The sequence below is a fragment of the Manacus candei genome, unplaced genomic scaffold (assembly GCF_025592945.1).
Source record: "Manacus candei isolate 608988 ecotype Guabito, Panama unplaced genomic scaffold, ASM2559294v1 h1tg000045l, whole genome shotgun sequence".
Classification (NCBI taxonomy): Eukaryota; Metazoa; Chordata; class Aves; order Passeriformes; family Pipridae; genus Manacus; species Manacus candei.
This window is the reverse complement of record NW_026138093.1, coordinates 7637029-7650730: the sequence shown is the minus strand read 5'-3', so window position 1 is coordinate 7650730 and position 13702 is coordinate 7637029. Positions and strand designations below refer to the sequence as shown.

Here is a 13702-nt window from a genome sequence, read left to right as displayed (position 1 = left end):
ACAAACAGTCCAGCCTTGAGAGAGTGGGGAGAGCACAGGGGGGCTCAGTTTAACCGTTTGTCTGGTTTTCTTCCTTTCTAAGGAGGATTTATTTTTCTTAGGTGGGAAATTGCCAAAAATAGACAGCAAAATCAGACTGCAGTTCAGAGATCACACTCTCATCTCCGTGGAACCAGATCAAGAGAATGCTGTGGGTACAGTGAAGCCACCCCTGTACATTTGGGGTGGGCTGGGGAGTGCATGTGAGGCATGTGAGTTGTTGCTCTCCTGTGCAAAAGGTCTGTAAGGGTCATGCAGTTACACTGAGCTGGATCCTGCATCCCATTAGGGTTTGTTAGGATACTGTGGGGTTGTTTGTTGAGTGATGTGGTACATTCCAACCTTATGTAGCAGTTCGTTTGGATACATGTCCGGAATAAAGCCAAGTGCTAGAAATACTCAAACACACAAAATATCTTTTATTACAGTGAGAATAATAATAATAATAATAATAAACTTAGCAAGAGGAATTAAAAACTAAAAAAAAAGGATACAAAATAACTACCTTATCGGGTGGCATTAAAACAAATACTACGAACAGCCTTTAATACAGTATTAACTAGTGAAAAGGGATACCAAAAAAGGATCTTAACACAATATTATGGATAACACGATATTGGTTAGTAAAAAGGGAAACTAAAGGAAAAATACCATAAACATAAAAGGGGAATTAAAGGAACACTAAAAGGATATTAAAAAGTTTGTTCTCTCAGTTGCTTCCTGTCAATAAACTGTGCTTACCCACACAGACAGGCCAGGGCTGCCAGGATCTGCAGCAGCTGGTCGGTGCCCGTGCTTAGCGGGCGTCCCCATGGAACAACACAGTCTCCATGGCAGGATGAGGATCGCTCACCCCAGCAGTCCTGACACCCCATTTTATCAGCTCTACATTACACCACGTAGGGCCAGTACCCAGTATAAGGTGATGCCTGAGTGGCAGCCAAACCCCACCTGTTCATCACCTGATAGCAACAGTCTGTGCATGCCCTGCTGTAGGGCAAGGGGCGAGTGACCCCTGCCCACAGAATCTTCCTCCCATCATCATCTTTCTCACCCCTATGTATGACCTCTACCATTGTGTTTCAAGGGTAGATGTATCTATCTTGCAATATGTAGCAAAACCAAGGAAGAACTCAGCTCTGATAATAGGGGATATCAGGCTGACTTGCTAAAAAGCACAATGGACCTTACAATTAGCTTGTGCCATGAAGTTCCATTGTGCCATACTCTGGCTGGTTTCACATCCTAATATGATTCCTTTCTCAAGCCTCTATGCTCCATTGATCATCTAATTCAAAAGTACTCCCCTTACATTTGTTTAAATATAAAATGAACCAAGGACAATTTTTGAGAGCTTTGCATTTAGATTTCATTAGTCTGAAGCAGTAAAATAAATGGTCTTGTGTGTATTTGTCTGTATAGAATCATGGACTGGTTTGGGTTGGAAGGGACCTTAAAGGTCTTCTCATTCCACCCCCTGCCATGGGCAGGGACACCCTCCACTAGAGCAGGTTGATCCAAGCTGTCCTTGGACACTTGCAGGGATCCAGGGGCAGCCACAGCTTCTCTGGGAATTCCATCCCTGCCCGCCCCCACCCTCCCAGGGAAGGATTTCTTCCCAGTCTCCCATCTAACCCTGCCCTCTTTCAGTCTAAAAACCATTGCCCCTTGTCCTGTGCCTCCAGGCCCATATCAAAAGTCCCTCTCCCTCCTTTTTATAAGCCCCCTTCCCTGGTGGGGTGTCTTCAGCTCCTCCCAGGACCTGTGTGTGTCTGTATCTATCTTGTATCTGTCTATATTTATAGACAGGATATATTTTAATACATTTATATCCATATATTTCTACTTAAATATTTATACATTGTAAATATTAATGCACACAATTATATTAACTTTGTGTCCAGACCTACCCCTTCCCCTCTGTAACATTTTTGGGGGATTTATTCCTTGGGATTTCCATGATCTCAGTTACAGTGGAGCAGATCTTTCCCACCTGGATCTTTGCTACATCAACTTCAAGGTGGCCAATCTGAGCTGCTGCAACCTGGCCCGTGCCAACCTGTGCTGTGCCAGCCTGGAGAGGGCTGACCTGTTAAGCTGAAGCCTGTGTTTGTACATTTCTATGGCCCAGAAAAGGTCCAGCTGTGGTTTGTCCAACCCTGAGAAGGGCCCACAAGGGCTGCACTGAGTCTGTGACCATCTCAGCCCCAAATCCCCTTGTCCTCCTCCAGTTCACACAGCTCTGAGGCAGCACCAGTGTGCAGCTGCTGTGTTTCTGACTGGTTTTCCTCACAGAACTCCTTTCTGTGTGTGTTCCAGGTGCCAGCCTGAAAGGAGTGGCCATGGAGGGCAGTCAGATGACAGGAATGAACCTCCGAGTTGCAACGCTGAGAAACGCCAAACTAAAGAACTGAAACCTCAGGGGAGCAACGTTGGCAGGAACTCATTTGGAAGTGAGTTGGGATTCATTTTCCATCCTATTCCTTTCTCTCCTGTAGTCAGCTGGTAACTGGGTGGAGTGCTGGCTTTTGGCTGACCTCTCCAGCTTCAGACTCCAATGGAGTTCAGGTAAATGGACTTCCAGTAAAGCTTTGAACAGAGTTCTGGGTGCATTCCATTGACACTTCTTTTTCTTTTCCCCTTCCGAATTGTGACCTATCAGGTTGTGACCTCCAGGAAGCCAGTTTGAGGGGCTCTGATGTGAAAGGAGCCATCTTTGAAGAGATGCTGACCCCCCTGCACATGTCCCAGAGCTTCAGATAGGGAAGAGAAGACGTCAAAGAGGAAGGAATCCAAACATTTGTTGTGACTTTCTTCACCTCCTCCCCTTCCTGAGTTAGAAGGAATGGCTATTAGACAACTTCCATTTGCAGTAGTGCCTAAGCAGACTCTTTTTGATCACTTTTGGGGAGGGAATTTTGTTTCAGAGGTGGAAAGAGAGAGTTTCTCCCTTTGTGAAGAGAGTGAGGAAGTGGGCTGGTTGTGAAACCAGAAAGTGGGGCTGGTGTGGGGGGGAGGGTTCAAGACTTTCATTGTTTAGCATTGCCTGACTTTGGAATGCATCTTCATTTCTAAAGCACAATATATGCAATTCTATTTGTTAAGTCTGTAGCTGCAATATGAATAGAAAATGTTATTGCTGTATAGTAGCAAAGAAAGTGGAGGTTTCCAGGTAGACAAGTGTATTTACAGTCAGTGTCTTCATTCCTGCAGGGTGTTAATGCCAGGGGTGGTCACACAGTGCCCACGGGATGTGTTCAGGTCTCTGCTGGGGTGGAAACAGTGGGGACCTGTCCTCAGAGGTCCTAAATTGCTGTGGAGTAGTTGGAGTGTAGGTTTAGAGCAGCTTTATCCCCTCAAATGTGCAGAGGAAGCTGCTGCCCCTGCAGGGACCTGCCCAGAGCCCGGATTGAGTTCCCCCTGGAAGATCCCTGGGCAGAAATGGGATGTCTCAGTCAATACTCTCCAAAGGAGTGTGAAATTGCACTCTCAATGCCAGCTGGGAAGAAAAATTCCCCTGCTTCCACATGTCCTGAGCACTCCAGACTGGAGTTCCTGTAACTTTTTCCTTCTTTGTTGGGAATTCAATGGACAGAGTAAAACACAGAAGTGTCCCCAAAGCAGAGAGAAGCTCTGAGGCCACAGCACCTGCTCCCCCCTCTTCTCATCCCTGCAGTAGATGAAGAAATGGCCCTCAATGTTTCCCCTCAGTGTACTCTGCAAATCCTCCTTGAAAGCATGGGCATAATCCCATTTGCCAGCCAAATCCACTTTGTGTTGCTTAAAGTGGCTGTAAAAGCATCTTGCCTGGGGCCAAGTGCCCCTTCCACACTTGCTTTACCTGTGGAAAAAAGCAGGGAAAGCTGTTTTTTGTGTGGGCACCCTTCACATCTCAGTGTTTGTGATCTTGGGAATCCTCTTGGACCCGGAACAATGGCAGATTATCTGTTGTCATGGGATTTGTACCTGGAGATTGTTTTGGTCTGTGTTTAAGTCTTCCTTGAAAATACAACTGATAGAAAACAATGTAAAAAAAAAAAGGAAAAAAAAAAAAAGACAAAAAGGCCATACGAAGAAAAAAAGGGAGGAAAAAGAGAAAGAGGAGAAAAAAGAGAAAAAAAGACAGAAAAAAACATGAAAAAAATGAGACAAATAATAGAAAAAGAAAGAAAAAAGAGAAAAAAAGAAAAAGAGAAAGAAAAAAGGGGGAAAAAGGAAGCAGAAAGAAAAACGGAAAGGAAAATAGAAAGAGAAAAGAGAAGGAAAAAAAAGACAGAAAAACAATAAAACCAAAAAAGTATTATCCTCACTCCACTCACGTGCAAATGGCCGCTATGATCCGCCGCAAGGACTACAACTCCCGTGCTGCCCAGCGGAGGCGTGGCCGCGCGCTGATTGGCTGCGGCGGTCCTCCTTGAATGCGGTGCGCGCGCAGAGCGCCGTGCAGACTTCCGGGAATCGGTGATGGCGGCGGGTCCTGCCTTTGTCTGTGAGAGCTGGCGGGGGGTGCGGGAGAGCGGGGTCTGGGGATCCCCTCGGGGGCTGCGGGGAGCGCGGCTGGGGGGGGAAAGGCTGGAGGGCTCGGGAGGGTTCGGCGGGGGGAGGTTCGGAGGTTCCCGAGGGTCAGAGCGCAGGGCCTTGGAACCGTCTCGGGGGCCGCGGGGCCCGGGGGGCCTCCCAAGAACCCGGATGTTCGATTCGATTGCCGAGAAAATCCCTCGGAAAAAAAAATCAGAACCACCCAACGAAAAAAAGAACCCTGAAAAAAGGAAAAGTGAGAAAAAGGTGAAGGAAAAACTGCAAGGGTCAGGATGATTTTATTGCTTTGGTTCGGTTTTTCCTTGGTCTCCTCCTTCTCAGATTCTTTGCTCCCTTCCTTTACAGAAAGCTCTTCTGCTGTTCTGTGGTTTTGGGGTCCGTTAGGGGCTTTTAGGAGTCCCTAAGGAGGTTTTTGAGGGTCTCTGAGGGGGTTTGGTTTCCTGGGGGGACTTAGGGGGAGGTTGAAGGTCCCTGAAGAGGTTTGGGAATCCCTGAGGGAGTTTTGGAGTCTCTAAGGGAATTCAGAGGTCCTGGGGGGCTTGCAGGGGGTGTCTTTGAAGGAGTTTTCTGGGTTTCTAGAGGGATTTCAGAAGTCCCAGACGGTTTTGAGGGTCCCTGAGGGGGTTTTTGGGGTCCCTGAAAGGGCCTGGGGGGTCCCAAGTGGGTTTTGCAGGTTACTGAGAGGGTTTAGGGGGTCCTGGAGGGGGATGAGGTCTCTGAGGGGATTTGTACGGTCTTTAAGGAGGTTTTGATGGGTCCAGAGGTGGATTTCTGAGGGGATTTCAGGGGTTTTGAGAGGATTTTATGGGGTCTCTGTGTCGGCAAACCAACCCCAGGGAAAGGGGATCTCAATTCCCCCCCCGAACCCCAGAGACCCCCAAAACTCAGCAGACAGAGACCCCACAGGGAGGGGGGCCCGGGGGTCCCCTAAAGCCCAGCAGTGGGGTTCAGGGGATCTCGCAGCCCTCAGGGGAGGGGTCCTGGGGGTGCCCCCCAAAATGCAGGGGGGACATGTAGCAGACCCGAGTAAGGGGATCCCAGTGCCCCCAGTATCGCCCAGTGACCTCCCAGTGACCCTCAGTATGGCCCAGTAACCCCCTCAGTGACCAGCCAGTGTGTCCCAGTGACCTCCCACTGCCCCCCAGGATGACCCAGTGATCCTCCAGTGAGCACCCAGTAACCCCCAGTATGACCCAGTAACCTCCCAGTGCCCCTCGCTGTGTCCTGGTAATCCCCCAGTAACTTCCCAGTCCCTCCCAGTGCACCCTGGTTCCCCCCAGTGTGTCCCAGTATCCCCCAGTAATCCCCCAGTGTCCCCCAAAGCCCCCCAACTGTCCCCAACATGTCCCCAGATGTCCTTGGCCTTTCTGTGAGGGGGGGAGGAGTGTTTTTGGTCAGAGGGTCCAGGGGGGGCTCCTGGAGTGAGATGGAGGGTTGGGGACATCAGGGATGGGGTTTGGGGACAGTGGAATTGGGGATGCCAAGGGGGGAACTGGGGACACCGAAAGGGTCTTGGGGACACGAGGGGGATCTCAGGACTCACCTGCTCTTGGTGCAGGCCCTCCTCTCCCCTTCTAGGCCCCATTAACCCCCTCAAATGTCCCCCAACTCCCCTTTTTTTCCTTTAATCTCCTTCCCCCCAGATACTTTTGACCCCCCAATGCCCCCAAGACCCTTTTAACTCCCCCAAATTCACACAAAGCCCCTCAAAACCCCCCAAATCCCCATCCAACCCCCCCCCCCCAGATCCCCCCAAATCTCCCCAAGTCCCCCCCTCAAATCCCTTCCAACCCCCCCAAAGAGGGATCACCCAGCACCCTGGGACAGGAACACAGTGGGCTGTACTGGGGGCACTGGGCTGTACTGGGGGCACTGGGGGGGGCTCAGGTGTCCCAGGACAAGGTGGCCCAGCTCCAGGAGAGATCTGGGGAGCAGTGAGGAAGTACTGGTCTGCACTGGTCTGTCCTGGTCTGTGCTGATCTGACCTGGTTTGTACCCCCAATCCCCAAAGCCCCTCCCCAGCTCCCCCAGGACCCTCCCATACCCCAAAGCCCCCCAGGCCCCCCCAGGCCCCTGACTTGGTCCTGCTGCCCCTTGAGCATCTGCAGCTGCTGCAGAACCAGGCATTTCATCAGCAAATGTGCAGGTGACCCCAAGCTGGGGGTGTGTTGATGTGCTGGAAGGCAGGAGGGCTCTGCAGAGGGACCTGGCCCAGCTGGATCCATGGGCTGATTGCAAGGGGATGAGGTTCCAGCAGGCCAAGGGCCGGGTCCTGCCCTTTGGCCACAAGAAGCCCCGTCAGCCCCCCGGGCTGGGGCCAGAGTGTCTGGAGAGCAGGCAGGCAGGAAGGGAGCTGGGAGTGGGGATGGACAGGAAGCTGAAGAGGAGGCAGAGTGTGGCCAGGTGGCCAAGAGGGCCAATGGATGGTGTCCTGTGTGAGGAAGAGTGTGTCAGCAGGAGCAGGGAAGTGACTGTTGGGCTGGAGTGAGCGCTGGTGAGGCCACCCCTGGAGTGCTGTGTCCACCTCTGGGCCCCTGAGTTGAGGAAGGCCCTGGAGGGGCTGGAGCAGGAGCAGAGAAGAGCAGCGAGGCTGGGGAAGGGAGTGGAGCACAAGTGGTGTGAGGAGAGGCTGAGGGAGCTGGGGGTGTTGAGGCTGGAGAAGAGGAGGCTCAGGGGAGACCTCCTGACTGTCTGCAAGTCCCTGCCAGGAGGTTGGAGCCAGGTGGGAGTGGGGCTCTTGTTCCAGGAACTTCCCAGGGCTGGGTCTTCAGCCGGGGGTGTTGGTACCAGGCACTGCTGGGGCCGAGCAGAGCACGAGGCCTCTTGCAGACCCCTGGAGCAGCCTCCCACTTGCCAACCGTGCCCTGGTGGGGTGATATTGTCCTCTCCCTACAGCACACTCCCCCCGACATCTTCAGGGGACCCTTTTGTGTCTATTCCTGGTTGCTGATTGATGCTGGGAACCTGAGGGAGCCTCTGCAATCCCATCCATGGGGCAGAGTCTCTTGTGCAGAGCTTGACTCAGTGCAGACTTTGCAGGGAAATCTGTGCTGGCAGCCCAAATATGTCACCACCTCCCCGCCCTCCCCCCAGAATATTTGGGACAAGTTCCCCCCTCCTGGGCACCCATGGGATGGGGGGTGATTGTTCTCCTGCTGTTGCTGTTGCTGCTCCGCCCCTGTCCCTGCCCTTCCTGCTGCTGTCGGGTGAGCGGAGCGGCCACGATGGGAAAGGGGCGACAGAAGGGAAAAGAGAGGGTGGGACCCCCAAAGGGAGCGTGAGGAGCGGTGGATCACCCCCAAAGGGAGCTGGGGGGAGCCGGGGTTTGCGGGGTGGGTGGGAAAGGGGTCTACAGGGAGGGAGAGGGGGCTAATCTTCATATTTTGGAGTATTTTTCATCTGAATTTCAGCTTTGTGTGGTTTGGGGGGATGAGGATCTTCTTACTATTTCTGAGGGATTTTTTTGCCTGTGTCTGGGTGGTTTGTGCTTTTCTGGGCTGAATCTTGGTGTTTTGGAGGTTTTTATGGACACAGGATGCCCGGTGAGTTCTAGAGATGGACTTGGGCAGGAGGAACCCCCAAGCCAACGAGCTCAGCCCTTGTTTTCCCCCATCAGGATTTGTCCTTCCCAAAGCTTGGGCGGATGGAGGAGGAGGCTGCGAGGAAGAGGAAGATGCCTTGGGCCCCCCAGGCAGGTGAGGAGGAAGTCAGTGTCCCTTTGGGCGGGTGTTGTGCTGGCTCTGTCAGCCCAGCATGGCCCCGGCTGCAGGACAAACCCGCTGGCGCCGCCGTCCTGCCGGGGCCGGAGTTGGGGGGATGTCCTTGGCCTTCCCTGTGGGCCGGAGGCAAATCCCCTGCCTGTCCTTCTTGCTTCCTGCCCCAGGCCCCGAGCTGAGGACGGAGAGCGCGGAGGACAAATCCCCCCGTGAGACCCTGGTGGGAGAGGCCGTTTTGAAGGGCTCCCCGGCGCAGGAAGGCAGCGGGGAGGAAAAGGGCCGGAGATCCCCCCGCAGGAGGGACTCCAAAGCCATCCCAGGGTGCTCTGAGGAGGAAAGAGCCAGCCTGTGCCGGGAAGGCGGCCAGAGCTTGAGGGGGAGCTCTGACCTGGTGGTCCCTGAGCAGCCTCCCAGCAGGGAGAAGCCCTTCAGGTGCTTGGAATGTGGGAACAGTTTTGGAAAGAGCTCCCACCTCTTCACCCACCAGCACATCCACACTGGGGAACAGCCCTACCCGTGTAGGGAGTGTGGGAAGAGTTTCAGGGACAGCTCCACCCTCCGCATCCACCGGCGCATCCACACTGGAGAACGGCCCTACAAGTGCTTGGAATGTGGGAAGAGGTTTATGACCAGCTCCAGTCTCCTCCTGCACCAGCGGACACACACGGATGAGAGGCCCTTCCGCTGCACCGACTGCGGGAAGGGCTTTAACCGGAACTTCACCCTCGTCAGACACCGGCGCATCCACACCGGGGAGAGGCCCTACAAGTGTGGGGAGTGTGGGAAGAGCTTCACCCACAGCTCTCACTTGACCAGACACCAACAGACCCACCAGTAAGGGAAGCCTACCAGTGCCCTGACTGCGGGAAGAGCTTCAGCCACTGCTTCCACCCCAAATGAAACCCCTGATGCTGAGGCAACCCCTGGAATCCAGTGACTGTCACTCCATCCCTTTCCACCACAAAGGGCCAGTCCCCTTTCACAGGGGCAGGTTCTTCCAACAGAACTCTTCCTGGGGTTGTGTGGAGATTCCTGCCTTGGCTGGGGACCCCCCAGGGTCACTGCTGGAGGCTGAGAGCAGAGATCTCCCCACCAGCGTTGGTCTGGGGGAGTTCCATCCATCTCTAATTAAGAATTACTCATTTTGTGGCAGCTTGAGTAGATTTACTTCAACAATTGCTTTAGTGTAGAGCACTGTCCTATCTTATGCTGTATTCCTGGTAGTTTTAGTGTTTGTATTGTGCAGGAAATAATTCTGATGAAGATGTTTTGTGTGATCATTTGTAATTCTAAATAAATTCATTTCTATCAATAGATCTGATTTGCCATCATTAAAACCTGGGGGACCAAAGTGATTCAGTCACACCTCTGTAATTCCTCTAGACTAAAACTGTTGGCATGATCCAAGGCTGAGATTGGATCCAGCACCCCACAGTATGTTGGGAGCTCAGGGAGGCCACCTCCCTTTCCCAACCCCTTTGTGCCCAAAGACCCCCATGAGACCATTTGACCCACGAGACCACCTCCCCTTTTCCACCCTTTCCCTGTTCTTCCCATTTTTCCATTGTCCCCTTAATCCTCATTTTCCCCTCAAAACAGTTTTGGGCTCCCAACCCCCACTTTTTGCCCCCTCTCCTATGGGTGCTGAAGGAGAAAATGAGGCTGCACACACAGAGTTCCATTTCAGGACTTGTCCGCCCATCTTTCCAGCATCCCCCTTTCATTGGGGTTCCTTTGGAAACAGCGCCTGGGCTTTGTCTTTTAGTCCACTGGAATTCCCAGCATGGCCCCAAAGCAGCGCCCTGATCCCACACATTCCCCTCCCCTCACGTGCTGGCTGTGTTCAGCCACCAGAGAAAAACACAGGCTGCCATGCAGAGCGTTCCAAGTGGTTTCCCCTTTGGCAAACAGCACTCTCTGGATGGAAAACACCAGTCAGGGCCCAAACACAATTTTTTGATCCTAATTAACTGAATGCAGCTGTTGCTGCCTTAACTTGTTCCCACAGAAATTCTCAGGGTTCCTTTGCTTCCAGGAGGCCCCACATGTCCCAATGGCCCCTTGATTCCATGAGCTTCCACAGTTTCCAAAGCTTCCTTTACTTCCATGAGGCCCTGCAGTCCCAAAATGCCCTTTGGATTCTCAGATATTTCCCATTGTCCCAGGGTCCCTTGTGCTTCAGAAGGAGCTGCAGTGGGACAGTGGCCCCTTGGTTCCGTGAGCTCTGCAGTGTTCCAGGAATCCCTGGGTTCCAGGAGAGCCTGCAGTTCCACAAGGAGCACTTGAATGCAGGAGGTTCTGCCGGGTCACAGTGGCCCCTGGATTCTGGGAGGTTCAGAAATATCTCCGGGCTCCCTTGGTTCCAGGAGGACACAGATGTCCCCAGGAACCCTTGTTCCAGGAGGTTCGTGTCCCAGAATTCCTTTGATTTCATGAGGCCCTGGATTGTCCCAATGGCCTCCTGATTCCATCAGCCCCCTCAATGTCCCAATGGTCCTTGGTTCCATGAGGTTCCACCATGTCCTTGCTGGAACATGCTCTGGGATCTGGACAGGCTGCATCAAGAAGACCAAGTGTCAGGGCCTGCCCTTGGGTCCCAACAACCCCCTGGAACGCTCCAGGCTGGGGGCAGAGGGACTGGAGAGCTGCTGAGCAGGAAGGGACTTGGGGGTGCTGCTTGACAGGGGCTGGATATGAGGCAGAGTGTGCCCAGGGGGGCAAGAAGGCCAAGGGCATGGTGACCTTGGTGGAGAAGAGTGTGGCCAGCAGGAGCAGAGAACTGATTGCCCCTCTGTGCTGGGCACTGGGGAGGCCCCACCTGGAGTGCTGTGTCCAGTTCTGGCCCCTCAGTGCCAAAAGGCCCTTGAGGGGCTGGAGCGTGTCCAGAGAAGGGAACGGAGCTGGGGAAGGCTCTGGAAAACATGTCTGCTGAGGGACGGCTGAGGGAACTGGGCTTGTTGAGTGTGGAGAAGGGGAGGCTCAGGGGGGACCTCATTGCTCTCTGCAATGACCTGAGAGGAAGTTTTAGTGGGGTGGGGGTTGGTCTCTTCTGCAAAGCCTTTAGTGAAAGGTTGTGAGGGAATGGCCTTAAATTGCTTTGGGCAAGGTTCATATTAGTTATGAAAAAATCATTCTTCCACTGAGAGACTTTTGAGGCATTGGAACAAGTAGCCCGGGGAAGTGGTGGACTCTCTGGAAGTGTTCAGGTGTGTGGTGGGTTGACCTTGGCTGGACACCAGTTGCCCTCCCAGCCGCTCTATCACTCCCCTTTCCAGCAGGACAGGAGAGAGAGTAAGGTGGAAAAAAAAAAAAACAACTCGTGGGTTGAGATAAGGCAGTTTATTTAAAGCAAAAGACAGCAGGGTTTGTTCTCTGCTTCCCATGAGCAGCCATGGTCGGCCACTCCCCAGGAGCAGGGCTTGGGTCCGCGGGACGGTTCCTCAGCAGGCAGCCATCAGACAATGAATGCCCCCCTCCTGCTCCGGGCCTCAGCTTTTAGAGCTGAGCTGACCTCCCATGGGCTGCAATGTCCCTTGGGTCAGTTGGGCTCAGCTGGCCTACTTGGGTCCCCTGCCAGGCTCTTGCCCTCAGCTAAGGAAGGAATGTCCCAGTGTTGGTGCTGTGCTCAGCAGTGGCCAAAACACTGGGGTGTTCTCAACCCCCTTCCAGCTGCCAATGCCAAGCCCAGCCCTGGGAGGGCTGCTGTGGGGAACTGAACTGCAGCTCAGCCAGATCCTGGGGCCTCATGTTCTCCTTGTCCCTGCTCAGCAGCCTGGCAGGTGCCACCCCATGGTCCTGCCCTTGGCATTGCACATCCCACATCCCAGTGCCCCAGGAAGAACCCTGAGGAATGAGGCAGGGACAGGATCTGACTTGCCAGGAGCTGGGGGTCAGGGCTTGGCCTGTTAGATTAAGGGAACAAGTCAAGGTTTGTTCAGCATCAGAGCCACCTTTCCCTTGCTTGTCCATCCTTGTCATCACTGTCTGCAGTTTTCTGCTCTAACTGGAACCTGGGGACATGTTCTCAATTGTGTCCCTCAGTGAGACACATTAGCACTGCAAGAAACTTCAGTGTTTCAATCTCACTTTGACTTCTTGAAAAGTTGTTTGAACTTCCTCTCAGGGACTGAGTCTCATGTAAACAACATCAAAACCCCTGAGGATCATTAAATTCTTCCAGGCTGTTGCTATGCTGCTGAGCTGGGCCAGGCTCCTGGTACACAGGGAGCTCCTGGCAACCAAGAAGAGCTTCAAAGAGACAGCTCTGCTGGTGAGCAGCTCCTCTGCACAGCCCAGCAGGGCTGAGGGCACTGCCTGCAGCACCCAGGGCACAGGAGAGAAGGCAGAGAGATGAGAGGCAGCCTGGGTTGGGAGGTGACTGAGCTCTCACTACGGGAGAAACCTTCACAGGATTTGAAGGAAGAATTCTCTGGCTGTAGGAAAGTTCAACTTGCCTTCCTGGAGGCATCTCCTAATGCTACCACATCCCACAGCTTCCAGGACCTTTCAGCAGGACTCTCCCAGTTGCTGCAGTGCAGGGGAAGTGGCCATATGGCAGAGCAGGGCAGGAGCTGCAGGCAGCAAGGGCAGAGAGGAGAAGGGAGCAGGAGGTTCAAGGGATCCTGGGGTGGGAGGACAGGGCAGAGCTGCTCAGGGCAGGAACCTTGCCAGCCCTTTGCCACGGTCAGGCTGTGGCTGCAGAGCAGTGCAGGTGAGTTCCTGCAAGTGCCTCTCCCAGCTGCCAAATGGCAGCAGTGGCAGGAGCTGTCAGGATGGCTCTGCTGGATTTGCTGGGGTGCAGCAGGAGAAGCTGCTGCAGAGCAGGACTTGCTGCTGCCCCCTCAGAGGCCCAGGGCCAGAAGGTTCCCTGTGGCAGGGCTGGCTGTGGGGTGGGAAGGTGGGGGTGCAGCCAGGGGTACCCAGGGCTGTGGGGCAGAGCAGGGTCCTGCCCCCAGGGCTCTGTGTGCTGGGGCAGGGACTCTGCTGCCTGCCAGGGTCAGCTCTCAGCCCGGCCAAGGAGCTGCCACGGGGCTGGGGGAGAAGGGCTGTGGGGAAGGAACAACTCCTGGGAGGGCAGAGCAGGGCAGAGTCCTTCTGATCTCCAAAGTGGGCTGCAGGGATGAGGGCTGGTCACAGCTCCAGATCAAAGCAGGACATTTCCCAGAAGGTGTTTGCAAGAGGCACAGACAGACAGGACGTACCTTAAAGAGGATGAACCAGTTCTTTCAGTGTTATACTCTGGGTTGTCTGGGTGCTGACTGCAACAGGGAAATGAATCTCTGAGCACAGGAGGAGACACTGAAACATGAACTCTGTTAGATTAGAGGGCATTGAACCTGAGAGTATCAGACATCAAAACTGTCTTATAGACAGCATCAGTGTCACTTTTTCAGCCCTGGGCCCGGGGA

General features: G+C 53.7%; 2 protein-coding genes across 2 annotated transcripts in view; one reads left to right on the top strand and one right to left on the bottom strand.

Annotated features, from left to right (window-relative positions):
• Positions 1-13702, bottom strand: part of LOC127474810 (uncharacterized) — a 1039526-nt gene that overhangs the window by 515460 nt on the left and 510364 nt on the right.
• Positions 1-13702, top strand: part of LOC127474912 (zinc finger protein 239-like) — a 93429-nt gene that overhangs the window by 47970 nt on the left and 31757 nt on the right. Inside the window, exon 2 of the mRNA XM_051796241.1 lies at positions 8175-8273. Within this exon, the coding sequence (XP_051652201.1) occupies positions 8175-8273 (99 nt within the window). The remainder of the gene's footprint in view (positions 1-8174; positions 8274-13702) is intronic.